This window comes from Falco cherrug, chromosome 4 (assembly GCF_023634085.1).
Source record: "Falco cherrug isolate bFalChe1 chromosome 4, bFalChe1.pri, whole genome shotgun sequence".
Lineage (NCBI taxonomy): Eukaryota > Metazoa > Chordata > Aves > Falconiformes > Falconidae > Falco > Falco cherrug.
In genome coordinates, this window is record NC_073700.1 from 3,004,769 (window position 1) to 3,021,526 (window position 16,758).

At 37.0% G+C, this 16,758-nt stretch overlaps 1 protein-coding gene across 7 annotated transcripts in view; it reads left to right on the forward strand.

Annotated features, from left to right (window-relative positions):
• The window catches only part of ATG7 (autophagy related 7), a 122,574-nt gene that overhangs the window by 45,988 nt on the left and 59,828 nt on the right, over positions 1-16,758 (forward strand). For 6 of the 7 annotated variants that reach the window (XR_008731919.1, XR_008731920.1, XR_008731921.1 and 3 more), the window contains exon 18: positions 5,357-5,479. Coding sequence is in view for 4 of the 7 variants with exons in the window: in XM_055708228.1 (XP_055564203.1) it covers positions 5,357-5,479 (123 nt within the window). In the remaining 3 variants the exon portion in view is untranslated. Of the gene's footprint in view, positions 1-5,356; positions 5,480-7,885; positions 7,905-16,758 lie in introns of those variants that run through there. The other variant, XM_014284337.3, reaches the window with a different exon arrangement.

Consider the following 16,758-nt stretch of genomic DNA (forward strand, 5'->3'; position numbering starts at 1 on the left):
TGTCAACCTGAGAGGAGATTTACATGTGTCAGAAAAGAGTGTGCTTTTAAAATGTGGATTCTCTTGACAGTATTTGTAACAGACATGAAATGCAGAAGGCATGCTACTTTCTAGTTCTCTTCCTAAGCTCTGAAAAGTGACCTGCAAGTGAGAAAAAAATAGAGTTCCCTGATAAATCTGTGTTGCTCCAACTTGCCTTGCTAGGCAGAAGAATTATGTCCTTTTGGTTCTTTTTGTTGCTGGTTTGCAGTTTTTTCTACTTGAGAAAATTAGTTGCTACATAGTGACATGTCACTGAATGACTGGATAATGACACATTTATTCCCAGAAAAAGTTAATGCGGGATTTTTTTACGTCTGCAGTCAGATAGTAACTAATCTGAGATCAATAATAATAAAAATGATAACATCTCTCAAGTATTTTCCTCCTGTAAAGCTGTTATTCAGAACGATCACGTTGGTACCAAGTGTGGTGTTAGCAGCAAAGAGAATTGTTAAGAACTGAAAAAGCAACCTTATGCCAGCTGTGGGCCTTTAGACTGTGCTGGACATGATTAAATAGGAGAAAATTTCCTTTCCACACAGCAACAAATTGGGCATTTATTAAATCTGGAAACATTTTTAAAAATTATTTTGTGGCTATTTGATGTCTAGACTGGCTTTATTCCTGATGACCTGCAGAGTATTCCTGTGTGGTCTCCTGGCATAGGAATTTGAGATGAGTTTTATTGTATTTCATTCTTTTTTTCTTTTTCAGGTATGTTCAGTGGTTGCTGAACACATAGATGCCACATGACATTTATCAGAGGACTGCTGTTACTGAATTTGTGTAGTGAAGGTTAGATGTGGGCAAGTTAATAGTGTTTATCCCTTTTGTGGTGTTTATTATAAAGTTTTAATCATTGGAATTGGGAAATAAAGCCCCTGAAGGTAACACAATGTTCTTTCAATTGCTGCCTGTATGAAGAGGGTTTCATTACGGTGTATGCCTTCTTTAATGGTGCTACCGCTGCTCAGGTAGCAAACTGAATGGTGCTGCCAGGTCACTCTTTGGCTCCCTGATATGTTGTTCTCTGGGCCATGTGGTTGGAATTTCTGTTTTAAAACTTATTAACAGATACTTCTATTCATCACACTGTTCCCATTATAAAAAGCGAGGCATTATAATCAGTACACTTTTTGATAAAGTTTTTCAGGCTTCTGCAGGTCCTAATGCAAGAAAAATACTCTGTACTGGTGTACTTTAGGTTTAGTTTCTTATGATACTGTGTCTATAGTTAGATTTGTTACCCTAACCTAACTTTGCCATTCTAGCACTGTAGAAAGTCTAGCAGTGTAACATGATGGAGTTTCTACAGGGGGAAAATAATTTTAAATCTTTCCATAACAATAGCAGATTTGCTCATATTATGTGTATAATTTCTACCCAACTTAAAAAAAAAAAAAAAAAAAGCAGCAGCTACAGTTCACTAGATAAATAATATAACTTCAAGTCTTGGTTCTGTGATCTTATATTATTAATATTTATATTTGAAAAGACACTTAATGGGACACTTCCTAGTCTTTTCCATGTTAATTACAATACAAAGGGCACTTGGATTTAATAAAAATTCTTCCAGGTGATTCATCCAAAACTCATGCTAGACATTGTGGATGTCGGTGTAGTCATGAAGTCTGTGTTGTGTGAGTGCATGAGGGTTCGTTTATAGCTGTGGCAGGGCACAGAGGAAGGGTAAGTACATCCTTGAGATAAACCAGGGCAGTTTATACACAGCATACTTCAGGTACAAGTAAGTAATATACTTACTGAGGAAGTAATACCTGGAAATTTTCACTTCAGGCTTGAGTCACAGTTCTCTGGAAATGAGGATCAAGGCATAGTTGGCTGAGTAAGAAAATCAACCAGATTTAAAGGCTATTTGATAGACTTGTATATAGTAAGGCTATACTCCATTCCCTGCTGTGATCATAATATTTGTGTATCCCAAGGTAGTATACCTCTTTCAGCAGTTTTTACCTTTGGGAAGAGTCCAAGTTCCCTTATTGTTGTCCCTGCATTTATTTTATATGCTGTAATATTTTAGAACAAGGCTATGGTGTATAGGCTGTATGTTGTTTCAACATACCATGAACTATAATCTGGCCTACATCACTAAAAGGATGTCTCATAAGCTCTGTATTGTTGTTCCAACAAATTAAAGCAATAGTAACATATTCGATAATGCTCGTAGCTTTGAGGATTATATGCAGGCAGGTTGAATGTAATCCAAGTTTATAATCTGATGGCTGTAGAGAGTGTTTCACAAAAAGTCAGATGCCAGAGACTTCTGCGCATCTGGTTGTTTTATTAGAATTTTGAAACACAGAACAGTCATTAAATGTATGTGTACATCCACAGTGCAATTTCACTATATATAATGGGTAATATTAAGGTGACCCATCTCAAACGGAGTGCTGAAGCTGTTCGATTGTCTCATTGTGTTGTGAACAGCCAGATGAGTATGTCTTGGTGTGTTTGTCTCAGGAATAAAAGGCAAGAAAAGCCCCAAGAGTTGCTCCTAAGCATTTTTTCATCTCTTTTTCTTTCCTTTTTTTTCTTCTCTGATTTCTTATTATGTTTATGGGTCATTTTACAAATATGCAAAAACCCATGTACGGCAAAACAAACCTTTAAAATATGAAGAATAATTTCTCCAGATTTATTAAGAGAACATGAAGTGCAGTGGGGTTTTATTTATTTTAGAAGTGTAAAGTGTGGTCAAGAAGGTGCCAAATGTTTGTCATAGTCACCTACATGTATCTACTTCCTCTTTATAGCTGTGTTTCAGTTGCTTCTGTTTTTGTTTTTTGAAACCTAAGTATGTAGTAGCTAATTTTGCTGCTAAATGGCCATTTTGCATGAAGATCTGAGTGAAGATGCCAGTCTGTTTTTATCAGTAAACTTGCAATTCTGTCAGCTAAATATAAATTTATTTTTAAATGAGCTTGAATTCCTGTAGGACGCAGTGTAAAAGCGCACTGGATGTGTTTTGCTGAAGAACACTCTTGGGCTGTGCAAGTTCTCACCATTTTAAGATTTACCAGTGCAAAGGTTATTTGTGACCTTTAGGAATTGTTCAACTGGGAAAGATTGTTGAGAGTAAGTTGTGATTTTGGTTGAGTTAGATGAATTCGTAATGAAACTTTTTCTACCAGCCCCCACTTTTTTCTGCCCCCCGTTGTCCAAAGAAAGGTTAATGGCTTCTTTGGGGGTAGGGGTTGCAGGGGTTGCCTGTTCGGTTTTAAACCTTGGAATAAAGCTCACTTGGTTGAATCCTCTGTTTCACAACAGAACAAACAACAGTCCTTCCAGGGTGGTTTTTTTCTTCTTTCCAGAGGAAACGAACTCCACTGGTTACAGGGAGCTTGTCCATCCATTGAGGGTGGATGTGTTTAAGGGATACATAAGCAGGGCAAATTTCTCCTGCTGGTTCTTTCCTAGACTAAGGGTAGCATATATACAGTGAAAGAAGGGTTGTCCACAGCCCCTGCAACAGTGTTCTCTATAAAATAACTTCCTGTGTTCTACTTAGAATTGTTCTGCAAGAACTATACCAAAATGAAATGTTAAAAATAGAGATACCTGATACATATAACTTGCACAGGTAGGCTATAGGGAGACATGGGTGGGCACAAGAGTGTGATTTGTTTGGCAATTTATACATCAGAGAATGAAAAATCAGGTATTTTTGAGCACAGGATTCCTGGAGTTGTATCTTGATGGCTGATTTTGGTGCTTTTCCCATGGCTGGTCAGTTACAGAGATGCAGTTGTTTGTGGATTCTCTGGTGTTTAATAAAGTGTTGGGTGTATGCTGGAGCTTTTTTTCACGTACAGTTCTACCCCCCTGTCTGCTGAGGATGTGTTTCTGAAAAGTGTAATATGGCAGCAATGCAGTGTTGCTTGTAAAAAATGATGTGGTAAAGTGGGACTCATGCGAGGACTTACGGCATGCACAGGGTGCAAATACACAGCAAACAGCATAGGTGGTTGGGAGGGTGAGAGATGGGAGCAGATTATCAGAATCAGCAACTGGAAGAGGTGCCGACTTGTACAGATTTGGAAAGGGTTTTGTAAAGGATCATCACTGTAAAAAAGAAGAGCCATTTTAAAAAATAACAGCCATCTGTGAAACTGCCTGATCATTAGCCCCTTCTTCTGTCCTTCACTCTTGAGCTGATGTTGATTTATCTGAGGAAGATGATGACTGAGATGAAGATGTAACTGCTGAGTAAGGCAGGAAAACAGTTTTGGTAGGCATTCGGTTTCAGAGATGAACCTGTTCCAGGGACTCTTCTGAAAAGCTTGCATCTCCTCTGTAGGGGTGATCTTGATGATCCTTTCCTTGCTTCTCTGTCTTCAATGTCATATACACTGGTTTTTTTGTATTAAAATACTATGTGTTTCTGAAGTCCCTGCATACATCCTGCTCTGCTGCATGAATTTCAGTAGGAAAAGGTGCCTTGCAGTCTGGTAAGCTCAGCTGCTTCATCTGTGAGACTGGTGACAGCAGAGCAGGATATGAAATGGTCAGTGTTGGAACTGAGAACAGAAACGGGCTCAATCATAAATTCCTTTGACTTTCTTGCTACCTGCTTTCACAAACTTGTAGGATCGTGTTCATCATCAACATTTATCTTTTCTTTCCTCAGCCTCCATCATACGTGATTGAAGTCAGCCTGCCAAATGGTTACTTAAGCTAAAGCTGTGTGAAATAAAATTCTTCATGGTCAGGAGTTTGGGAAGGAGCACAGGCCATAATCTCCCTCACAGTTCTTGTAGGAGTCTATAAGATTCTCAAAATAAAAGATAAACTGGGAAAATTAGAGTAGAACTATAGAAAATGCTTCAAGATGCAGTAGTCTCAGAACCATGAATCTCTGGAGATTGGGAGGATGTTGGACTTGGACACTGACTCAGAGAATTTTTCGGCCTGTCCCAGCATGGTTGTTTCCCTTAACTGATACACTGGAACAGTCTTTTAGTGTGTTTTGTGTAACTCAAATGCTCTTCTCATGACTTTGCAACTAAGTTTTTCTCTTGCTGTATCATCTGTCTTGTTACAAGCATAAAAATATGTTTAAACCAGGAAATCTTAAACCTCACTTCTCTTCCCTCTTACCTCCACTTTTCCTCACTTCAGAGATTGATTCGGGAGAAGTGATTGTTCTTTTGTCTGTAATTTTTACCAGTTTACAACATGCAGTCATCTTCTGAGTGTTCAGAAAGTTGTGCTTTTATTTTGTGAGCAAGGTAGGATGATGAATCACATTACTAGTATTATATTTGAAATCCTTTTCTGTTTGTTTATTTGACAGGTCCTTGACCAGTATGAACATGAAGGATTTGATTTCCTAGTTAAAGTTTTTAATTCTTCACATTCCTTCTTAGAAGACTTGACAGGTCTAACATTATTACACCAGGAGACACAGGCTGCTGAGGTAAGAAAATACAATTTGGACGTAAAGAATGAACAGGTGGCAGTAAAGGGAGCATGGTTTTATGTTCAGCTGTACAACTATGTGAATAAATGAATCACTGATAGAATCAAGCAGAGGTATTTGATTTGCAGGATGATTTATGCAAGCCACGTGCATATTCCATACAGTGACATAAGATGTGTCCTGTCAATGTTATAGATCAATAAATGTTGTTGGATGTGACAGAGCATTCTTTTTAAAGCAGAAATTATGGGATGCATGTTGACAGCCAGTTAGAAATGAGTAGCGCTATTGTGTCTTTTTGTGAAATTACAGAAATATTTTAAGTAACAGTTGTTGCTTGACAGTTCTGAATTTCGGTGAGGAAAGTTCCTGTCTGTTGTCTTTTGGGGTGTGTTTTCATTGGCAGTGTAAAGTGCAGTTTGTACAAGCATTACGAGTACTGTATACAAGTACTGAATATAGGTAGCCACGATAGCACACAGCTCAGTATACACGAAGAACCACGGTATGTGCACGTGTTCCTTAGGTAGGTTAGATGTTCTCTTAAATTAATCATAACTTTTTATATCTGAGTTGTCAAGTATTGCTTTTCAAGAAAACAAGTGACTTGTGTTATGTGGTGTAAGGAAATCAATTATCATTTTAGGTCAATCTAAAATGTAATTATTATACTGCTGAATTATATACGGCCTGAATTATAATATGGGGAAAACAATGCTGTTTGTCTAGTGACAAAAGTTGTAATGTGGAATGCAGCTGGGGTGTTTGGTTCTTATGGGTGATAACCCTGCCTAAAGAGTTGCCATATTGAGTTTGTCCCATAAAAAAATGAAACAGGTATCTGTCTAAATGTTGTATTTTAATAATAATTTTTAATCCTTACTCCATCTGCAAACGTCTGTACTCTTGTACATCTGTAATTTAATTTTGGTGTAGTCGTATGACATGGATGTTTCTAATGTTGGCTTTGAGAAGTGATTATTCAGTTACTGTAGCCTGTGCAAATGGTATAGCTGTTTTTTCAGCTGGAAATGGCTCAACAGCATTGCTTAATAAGGTTTGTGGGGGATAACGGTGACTTGGCTCTCTGTTTTGTGTTTTAACATTTTCAAGTAATTGGAGCAGATGCTGGAGACATTAAACTGTGTAATACCTGATGCATTCTTCAATCAGCCTGGTGATACCTAGAAAAAATTTAAATATATGTATATATAAGAGGGATCCAAGAAAGGAAAACAAATACCTTTTAACAGGTGCTACTCATTAACAGTAAGAGTGATTGTAGTCTGATTGCCATACCTGACTTCTAGGCTGCTAAGAAGTGTCTAGGCTGCTGCTGACAGCATTAAAAACAATTACAATTGCCCTAGTTAGTAATATATTATTTTGCAGATATTAATAAATCGCTTTTGCAGCTTCAGAATGTGTACAGGTGTTTGTTTATAAAGTTTTAGATACTCCTTGCAAAATGAGGAGTCTGGTATGAGTTTATTGCAACTTAGTAAAGTTCAAAGTTTAACATAAAAACGGTATTAGTGTGCTTTCAAAAACCTTTCGGTTCAACAGTGAGGTTTATGCAGTGAAATCATTGCTCATAGGTGGAAAAACTGACTTACGAAATATTTGCAAAGCTGATGCATTCAAATTAGCCCAATTAGCCCAACTACCACAGAATCAGTGACTTTTCTTGATTGCTTCCCGTAACATTGCTGTAAAAATTAATCTGTTTTATCAGGGTTAGCTATTTTAATAGTCTTGATAAAGTTTATATTTATGAATGGTAAGGTCTTAGAGGCAAATTATTTGCAGATTCTGAAGCACGCTTGCCGCCTTTGGATTAAAAGACCTATTCTTTTGTTAGATTTTGCCACTGCTGACTGGAAAATAAAGCGATGCTTTTATTGTCCTCTATTACTCTCTCAGTACCTGATCTGGGACAGTTTTTAAAATTTTAGGTGTACAAGAGTATGCTTTTAGTATATTTTCTGCTGAATTGGGCTTGTATTTTGAGCTCATTTTTCTCATACAGTGCAGTTGGTGCAATTTATATTGCTGAGTTTGAAGTCTGCAGAATGGTTTTTCAGTTTCCTGGCTACTTTTGAGCTCCTGTTGGCAGAATGTATTTTCTAAAATGGGGGCACTAGATTTGTTAAGATGGGTGCTCTTTAGGTTGATTTAAGATATACTTGATCCATAGCATTCTGAAAACTTCAACAAAAGTAGTGAGAGAGGTTTCATAAGGCGTGTATGGCCTGTTTTGGTAATTAGAATGATTATTGTGTTGAAAAGTTACTTGCCTTTCCGCACTCAGACTCTTCAAACTGATTTTGTAGATGATTGTTGGGTTTGGACACCATAAAAATAACTCCTAGTAACTGAAGATTTTCCTTTCCTCCTATCTAGTGAAATTTGACCAGTGCCATTGCTCCGCTGTAAAGAAAATAGACTTTTAAAGTTATATGTCATCCAACCTTACTGCAGTGACATCATAATTGTGTTGTAATTCCATATATAAAATCACTGATGCTAGGCTAATAAATTTGCATCTGATACGGAAACTACCCAAGCTTGTTCTTTTTTTAAAAGGATCGCTCTTAAAATCTTGATTTGTTAAGAGTGTTTAATAGAATGTTTTGTTGTGATCAGAAGAACTGGAGGTTTCATCATGCATCTTAAGTCACAAACGTAACCTTTTTCTTTTTTTAATTCACCTAACAAATGCTTAGCTGCTTTTATGATGTGTGTATATGTTTTTTAATAAGCTAAATACTAAACTAACTTTTAAAAATTGCTTCTAAGTTTTGAGTTGTTTAAAAGAAATTCTGGATAAGTCATGCATGTTCTGGAGGAGTTGCTGATTACATCAAGTAGAAGGTTTTGTATCACCTGAAGTTTCCATGAAACCCTTAGCCTCCCTAAGTGCTTAGCACAGGCTGCACTTGCCCAGATTAAAGCAATGCAATTTGCAGTAATATATGGAAGACTTTTCACTTACTGAATAGCTTTTTTACTTGCATTGTTCAGTTTCCTGTTCCAGTGCTGTGCTGTTGCCTAAGTATTAATACCGTCTTGACATACTTTACCTTATCTTTTTAAAATGACTGACAAGAACAGAATCATAATTCAACGTGCAACCAGAGCAGGAATCATAACACAGATTTAGTTTGTGGTTTAAATCTGACACTGCCAGCAGGGTTTTTAGTCAATAGAGCACCTATTTCTTTAACATGAAATGATCAGGAAATTATAAATGTTCTACATGACTTCCTCAGTATGACAGTTTACTCAGTAAATAATAAAATTAGCAAGTCTTGAAATGACAGTAAATTTCAGGCATCTGCTTTTTCCATATCTGGCTTTAATTTAGGTTCTATGGAACATTTTTTGTTTTTTAATACAAGTTGGATATTTATGTACAGCTTCAGCAAAAGACTCTGATGACATGCTTAGCTTTGAAGGCCAATAGAAGCTGTGGGAAACTCCCACATCAGCACTTAAATCTTGTTTCCACTGGATACGGTTCACTTTGGGAGCTGCCCAAGCTCACGTAAAAATTGCACTTCTGTTTTCCAGAAACTTTACTCCTAACCTAAACTTCTTAAATTGACACTTGTTCAATGTGTAGTTCAGTTTAATAGCTGGGCTTAAAATAGAGAAAGTCTACGCATCTCTTGAATTAGTAATCAGAAACCGGAGGTGTTGATTTGGAGACACAACAACCAGTGACTTCCAGTTCAGAAATTGTCTGTGCTGCCCAGTGATGGTTACGTGTCACAGTGCATCTCTAAAAGCAGTTGGTTTGCTTGCCACATATGCCACGCTTAACCCTGCGAAGTGTGTTGGGCTTTGCTGGTGTGGAGAGCTTATAGCTTTCCTGATATGCAATCAGCTGCGTGTTAAAGATGAGTTTTTACTGATGTGGCACACTTGGGAAGTGCAAACTGACACATTAGTAAAACCCATAGTCAAGATTATTCCATAGTTGTGGAAGAAACATTCCCATTTGTAAGATTTTCTAAGAAGTTTACTTTTTTAAGGGTACTCATTTTATTGTTGCCCTTTTTCTTCAGAAAGAGCTGCCACTGTTCTTCAAGGTCCAATTAAGCAAAGTAACCAGGCTTACCCTCACTTAACATGTGTCGGTGCTCTTTAAATCCCTGAGAGCGAAGCCTCTAGTGAACGGTATTGATCAAAGGAGTGGCAATAGTGGTGAAGTGAAATTTTTGCATGAATTCACTGTAGTACGTGTAGTTGAATTCCTATACAAGACTTCTTCAGCTCTATCCATTTTCAGAAGTACAGAAACTGAATTTCTCTGTGTTCTTTTAAGACCCAAGTATAAATATACTTTCTTACTTTGGGTTTTAATTCCTTAATTACCTGGATGCTTTAGGAAGCTTTATTAGACTTTTCTGCTTTCATCAGGATGAAAGAAAATGATAAAATACATAAAAGAAATGCATTATTTACTTTGTTTTATGACTGTTTAAGACACAAGAAGTGGTAGAACTCTCAGTCTAAGAGGATCACAGAGAATGTTGCAAAAAATCAAATCCCGGCCAGAGTTCATATTTCTGAATATGATTCTGCAGGTGAGATGCTGGTGCCAGCAGAGGAATTTTACTTCAGTAATTTTGTACTTCAAGGGGTTTTTGTCTCTTAGGATGTGATCCAGAGTATCTGTAGTTTCTGTAAGTTCTTGTAGTCAGTGAATGAACCCTGTTTGGTATTTGCAAAATCCCCTTGTTGTGCTGGTTTACTGTATCTCAGATAATGGAGATTAGAACTCTTATCCTATAGAAGGGTAGGATTAATGAAAAAAAAAAAAGTTATGCTAGTAAAATACTTAGAGCTTTTTGAATAGGAGAAAATGTAGAAAACCCTTTCTTATTCTGATTCTGCACTTAATTTGCAGTTTGTGCCTGACCATATTTTTCAGCCTTTTCTCGGGGAGCAGGGCTTAGTTGTATAATAGGCAGCTAGTATTAAAGTGATCTTTGTGCTTATCCAAATTTGGAAGAAAATTCTGAATTTGCAGTGTGCTTTGCTATTAAAAATATCCTGCTCGTTTCTGATTCTGCATTATATTATGCAACGTATTTGATGCTGAAACAATAACATATAAATCACAAAAAAAACCCAACAAAACAGAAAAACCCAATTTTATAATAGTAAGTTCTGTAATTTAACAGTTTTTTTCTGTTAGCCAAGCAGTATTCAGAGTTGAATTTTACATGATGTTACAAAAATTTCCTACAGAAAACACTACTAATGGGTAGACCAGAATTAATATTTGAGACACTTCTGTGTCTGTGAGCTTTTTTGTTTTCCTTCATGTTTTTAATCTGGTGCGTTTCAGGAGAAATTTACTTTGACAGATTCAGGCCTGCCCTGGGATCTCTTTCTTAAGAGATTAAGAGATTAATCTGTTTTCTTTCAGGAGGTGGGTTGTTTTTTTCATTTTGAGTTTTCTCATGATGTCAATTAGTGTCATCATTTTTCTTCATTCATCAAACAATATTTCCCAGATCTTCTAATAATAGTAATTTTTTTCTGAAAAAAAAAAAAAAAAATCTGTTGAACACAGTCCGGATGAGAAACAAAGTCTCAGTTATGGTAGATTTGAAAATGTATGTACATTTCCAATGCATGTTTGTTGTTATGCTTTGCTATTTTGTGCTTTACATAGACTTAGTAAGTTCAAAATAAATTAAGAATAAATTCAGTAAATTTACATAATGCTCTGCTGAATCTATGGTATTTCTGCTGTTGAAATTTTGCCAAGGAGAAGTAATTGTTACATTAACACAAAATGGTTCAAACTGACTTTTATAGCCTTTGAACAAGCCCAGGATTGGTCTTTATGCTGATAACTTATGCTACTCTTTGAAGAATTTAGGAATACATGTAGTGTTTCCTCTATTTGGTACCAAAACATAATCTCCTTGTCTTTCCCCAGATAACTTTACTAATAGTTTCAATTATTATTACTAACCATAATACTAATCAAATGCGCTTCCTAGGACTCACATCAGCAACCCATGTGTACAAACACTCAGGTTTCGTGATATATTTGGGTAAGGATGGATTTGTCTCTTCAGGACGGGGAGGGCCCTATGCAGTCACTTTACGTGGTGAAGCCAAGGGAAAGCAAGGGAAAGGACAACTGATTGTAGGCTGGTGCAGAATGGAAAGATTTCTTTGCGCGTACAGTGCCGCGGGAGTGCTTCAAGGAAGATCTCAAGGCTGAGAGCCTGCCAGTCTTCTGAGCTGGGAGTCTTGCAAGACCAGAGCTTGGAGTGTTACAGTTACAAATCTATTTTCATCAGTCAATGCTCGTTAATGTGTGAATTCCTAAGAGAGATTTTAAAATTGAGGGCAACTACAGAAACAGTACCCATATCACTTCAAATGTATAAATCTACGTTGTCATGAACTTCGCATGTGACCTTGTCCGAAGTACATGAAACAACTTGTAAGTGCTGGCATCCTTCAATAAAAGGTGCTACTGATTAGCTGCATAGATTGATAGATTTATTAAAATTGTATAGTTACTAGTCAAATAAGCTCTGCCAATTCAATTGTAAGAATTAATACTTCAGGGCAGACATAGAGGAAATGGTGACAATTCGGTGTAAAGAATTTTTATTTTAATTTAAGTTGCTGTGATATCAAGCCATCTTTTTTGTCTGAAATTTATAAAATTTAGAGAAAATTTAGACTAAACTCACTGAAAGGAATGGACTAATGGCATTTGGGTTAAGAACAGGTGGTTGTTTTTTTTTTCATTTTTTCATGAATTAAACTGTGAATTGCTGTCATAGTACCAAAACATTGATAAGAGTTTAAATCTATCTCTATATAAAATTTCACAGTAAATCTTGTGTAGCTATAAAATGGAAAGTACTGCTACGAATAAACTTACAATCTCATCAGTTTTTACACGAGGGTAAAAGCTATGCAACAAATAGCTGTAAAAAAAATTAGCCTTAGTACTATAGCACCTTTCCAGGTGCTATGAATCTGCAGTGGTATTAATATTTAGTCTCTGTTCTTCATAACACTTGTGCAGCTTTTGTGTGTTGGCTTGTGTACATAATAATACAGGATGGTTTGTGTGTTGGAAGAAGGGTTCGCCGGAGTCAAGAAGACGCTCAATATGAGTTATGCATCTTGCTCAACTTTAGTTTCTAACACTACTTACATAGAACCGATACACATGCATATTCTTAAAGCAGAAATATAATTGGTTAGTAGTCTCTAAACACGCGCAGTTCTCACACCCCTAATTATCATGACTAAAATAAGCATTCTATCCATGTAGCTAGTTGTGTTGCTGTGCTTCGGCCTTGTAGTTTGTTACTCCCTATTTTCCCATACCGGTCCCTATCTTTCTTGGCCCTGCACCTGCTTTCCCAGCAGCTGTATCTTGTTACAGCCACGGCCTGTTGGCACAACATAATTACTTGGTCTTGGGATTCAAGAATAGCTCAAGGCTACCTTTCTTGTTAACTTCAGCACAGCAACTTCAGTACAATTCTGATTACAGGCCTATTCTAATACCAGGCCTGGATTGTGCAGATCTTCAGAGATTCTAAGGCCGTGCTTCTGCAGCCATTCTTCTACAATTTGTGCTCTTTATTAGCAGTATTGATCAGCGGAGGTTAGTACTGTTCAATATCAGACATTCTCTACCAAGAGGGTTCAAAGTGTCTGTGCCTTCTGACATGTCCTCTTCTAGCAATAATGGCGCCTTAAGTACACTTGCAGAGGTACACTAGTTTTCTTTTTTTATGAATTATTTTAATTGTCCTTACTAGATCAGGGGTATCTGAACTGATGAAATAATGTTTTCATTTATGCCATGACAATAGATGATATTAAATGGTACTTTAATTAAGATTTTAGAATATTTTAGTTGGTGATGAACAATTTTAAAGTGAACTGCTATGCTGAAGCTATGAACTCTGGAAAATGGATTTCTTGATGTCTTTAGAAATGAGTCATGCCTCTAAGAGACTCAGTACATTTCATTACATTTTTCACTGTTGTCTTCCATAAGGCAGAAGCCGTACCCCCCAGTTTTCACATGATCCATCACAATGAGTTAACATTAATATGATGGAACAGGTTCAATATTCTGACATAATTTTTTTGCCAGTGTTTGACATTACAAGGTGAAGAAGTTACAAATGACTTCTGTAACTGAAATGGCTAATCTAGCAACTAGTAACTTGATACTTCTAACACATCTCGACAATCTAGGCATACCCTGCTATACCACTGAGGACTTCAGGGATTTGAAGTCGGTGAAGGTTTCATAAAAATTATTAACGACACTTAATAAGCAGTTAGTGAGAAAGCAGGGATGACCCAAATGTCAGATGTGGTAGGGGAGGACTGAAGAAGACTGGTTTCTTGGAGCAGGAGATAGGGCCTGAAGCATGTGCAAATGGAGCACAACACTATCGCCATGTAAAATATTCCCTATCCCTCCTGGGTTTTTTGCTGCTTTGAACAGTAAGCGTATTCTTCCCTGTGTAACAGAGGTGAAACTGTTTCTCCAGGAGCATTCCCACCCTTCTGATACTTGACTGAGGCAGAAGGGCTGCACATCTCTATCACATAATACCTTGGTGTAATTTTGCGTGTTTCTGTTTCACTTGCCCTGTATATAGGTAAGGAAGTACTGTCTTGAGTGGTTTGGCATCTCCATCAGCAGGCATAAACACAAGATCTACTAATCCAGGCACAAAATGTGTAATCCTATATAGTCTAAAGGTAAAGTGATCAAAGGAGTTAAAAAAAATCAACTAGGTTGCCTGTGGAGATAGAATTTTGCAAAGTGCTTTTCCTCCTTCTCCTTAATCATTATCCAGAGTTTTAAGGTAAGGGAATGCTGAACAACCATGCCTGAAAACTGTTATGGAATCACTGGTTATGAACCTGAATTTCCTATAAATTCTGGCTTAATTTTCTAGGAGGCTCGCACCTTGAAATTCATGGGGAGTTACATACTGAGATCCTAAAATCTTTCTTCATAATTGGATGCAAATGTTTTTGGCTTGTAGTCTGTTCTCTCCTTTAGTCTGTTTCCACGTCTCTCTGTCTAGAAGAGGACTAGTACTTTACAACACCATGTGTTTGAGAGAGGTATTTGTTACTTGGCTAGTAAGAGCCACTGATAATTTGTAATATATTTAATACTCAATATTCTGATCTGAGTTAAAAAGGTAAAATTACTTCTTCATGTTTTCAGCTATGTACTTCAGCAGTCATATTGCAGCAGTCTGTTGCTAAGAAGTTAATGAGTGCTGCTCATGACATATTTAATACAGGATCAAAATTTATAGTAGTGGAAAAAGTATAAAAAATGTGGTAACAGACAGTAACAGTAAGAATGATAGTATGCAGATCTACCTCTTAGAGTCTCACTCTTTCATTACTACTTGTATACAGAAGATAGTACCCTGATATATGTAGAAGTGGTCATAAATACATACTGTTATTTGTTATTTCTCAATAGTATTCTACAGATTTTGCATTTATACTATCCTAATGTTGAGCTGTCCAGCTGCCTTGATATAGGAAATGCTTTACACATTTTAGTTTTGTTCTATTTAGATGTTCACTCAAACCTACCTTCCCATTACCTGCCTTTGTTACCCCTCTGCATCTGTCTGAAAGGGATGGGTGGAATGACCTTTGAACAGTGTTGCTGGCAAATCCTCACATCCTTGTCATGTTAAGTCAAGATACCATGTATTTCTCTTTCACATACCCTGAAAATATATGCTATTTTTTATGGATTCAGGATTTCCGTTGCTCCAAGGCTTTGGGCACCAGGAAGCTGCTGGAAGTGTGCAGAAGGTACTGTACCTAGTCCTTCCATGTCCTGTTTGCAGATTCAGGTAGTCCCCAATTCCTGACAGTGCCTGCTTTGCAGGGTGAATAAGCAAGACCCGAATGTAATCCTGATAAGGCTTATCAAAATTAAATGCCACTGAAGTCACATTGTTTAGTGAAGACAGTAAGGATAACATATAGATAAAAATAAAATCCCTTTCAGAGTACTCTGTGTCTCATGGTAATTAGGTTAAAAAAATCCCTGGAGTAAACTTTTGGGGAATAACTTTCTGCAATTTTGGTAATCTGCACTGATTAGAGGTTCATTTTATGTTTCTGTCATAAAAAAGTAGTTGTTTAACTGTGATGTGGATCTGATTTTCTGTGTAACTGCAGTGCTAACTATTGGTATGTGATAAAACAAAAGGAGAAATATCAAGTGATTATGATCTTGTTTTTGTAGAATGGATGTTTTAATGTATCCTTCTGCTTTCAGCTTTTATGTCTGATGCTCTAAATACTGGTGTTACTGAAACAGAGCATTTTTATGCCCACAAATAAAAAAGTAATGAGACATAAGCTTCTTAAAAGTCCAGTTGTTTAAAGGGCAGGGAAAGTTAAGGCAGATTAATGGTGAACCTCTCTGCCCCCAGAATTCAAGTTTTCTGAATCTTCTTGCACTTCCCCTTTGTGGGAATAGAGTTATGAAATTGCTGTCCCTGTCCCTTTTTACACAAGGTGTACCAAAAAGTTCCCAGCTCTGCTTTGCATTTGAGACCCAGCCAAATGCTGCGTCTATATGCGGAACATCTTAAAATGACCAAGTAATGTTAAAAATTACTGTGTCTTGGAACTCTTTTTTTCTGCTAACCTAACTCTTGACGCCTTGACATAAGGAAGCCCAGAAGAACTGTATCAGTTTGAGTAGGTACGGGAAAAACAAATGTTCATAATTCCTGAAGTAACCTCAGAAAACTGTATGTATCTTAAGAATGCAGTCTCTCTACTGGAATTCTGGTGAAGACAGGATAGTCAGTGAGCAAGAAACTGGTTTGTGAATTAACACTTAAAATACTGAGATGGAGCAAGTGCATTTGTGGAGACAAAATGATGATACTCTTGGAGCAGGGCTTTCAGCATCCTTTCATTCCCTTCCCAGGACGCTTTTTCTTTGCTCTTGCTCTAATCAGTTTTCCTTCCTTGTGGGATTTGGGATTAGATAGGTGGTGAGGGCAACAGTTTAATTTTCCAAAACAGCTAGCTAGTTTTGCAGAGGCTTTATGAAAACAAAACTGTTTTTTGGGTTAGGCCACAATTTCAAACAAGGTGTGTCATTACTAAACAATTGTTTGGTAAATTAGGAGTGATTATCTTCTAGAAAGACTTTCGAACTATATTGACTCCTTCTCTAAAGGACAAATCTCCAGTAA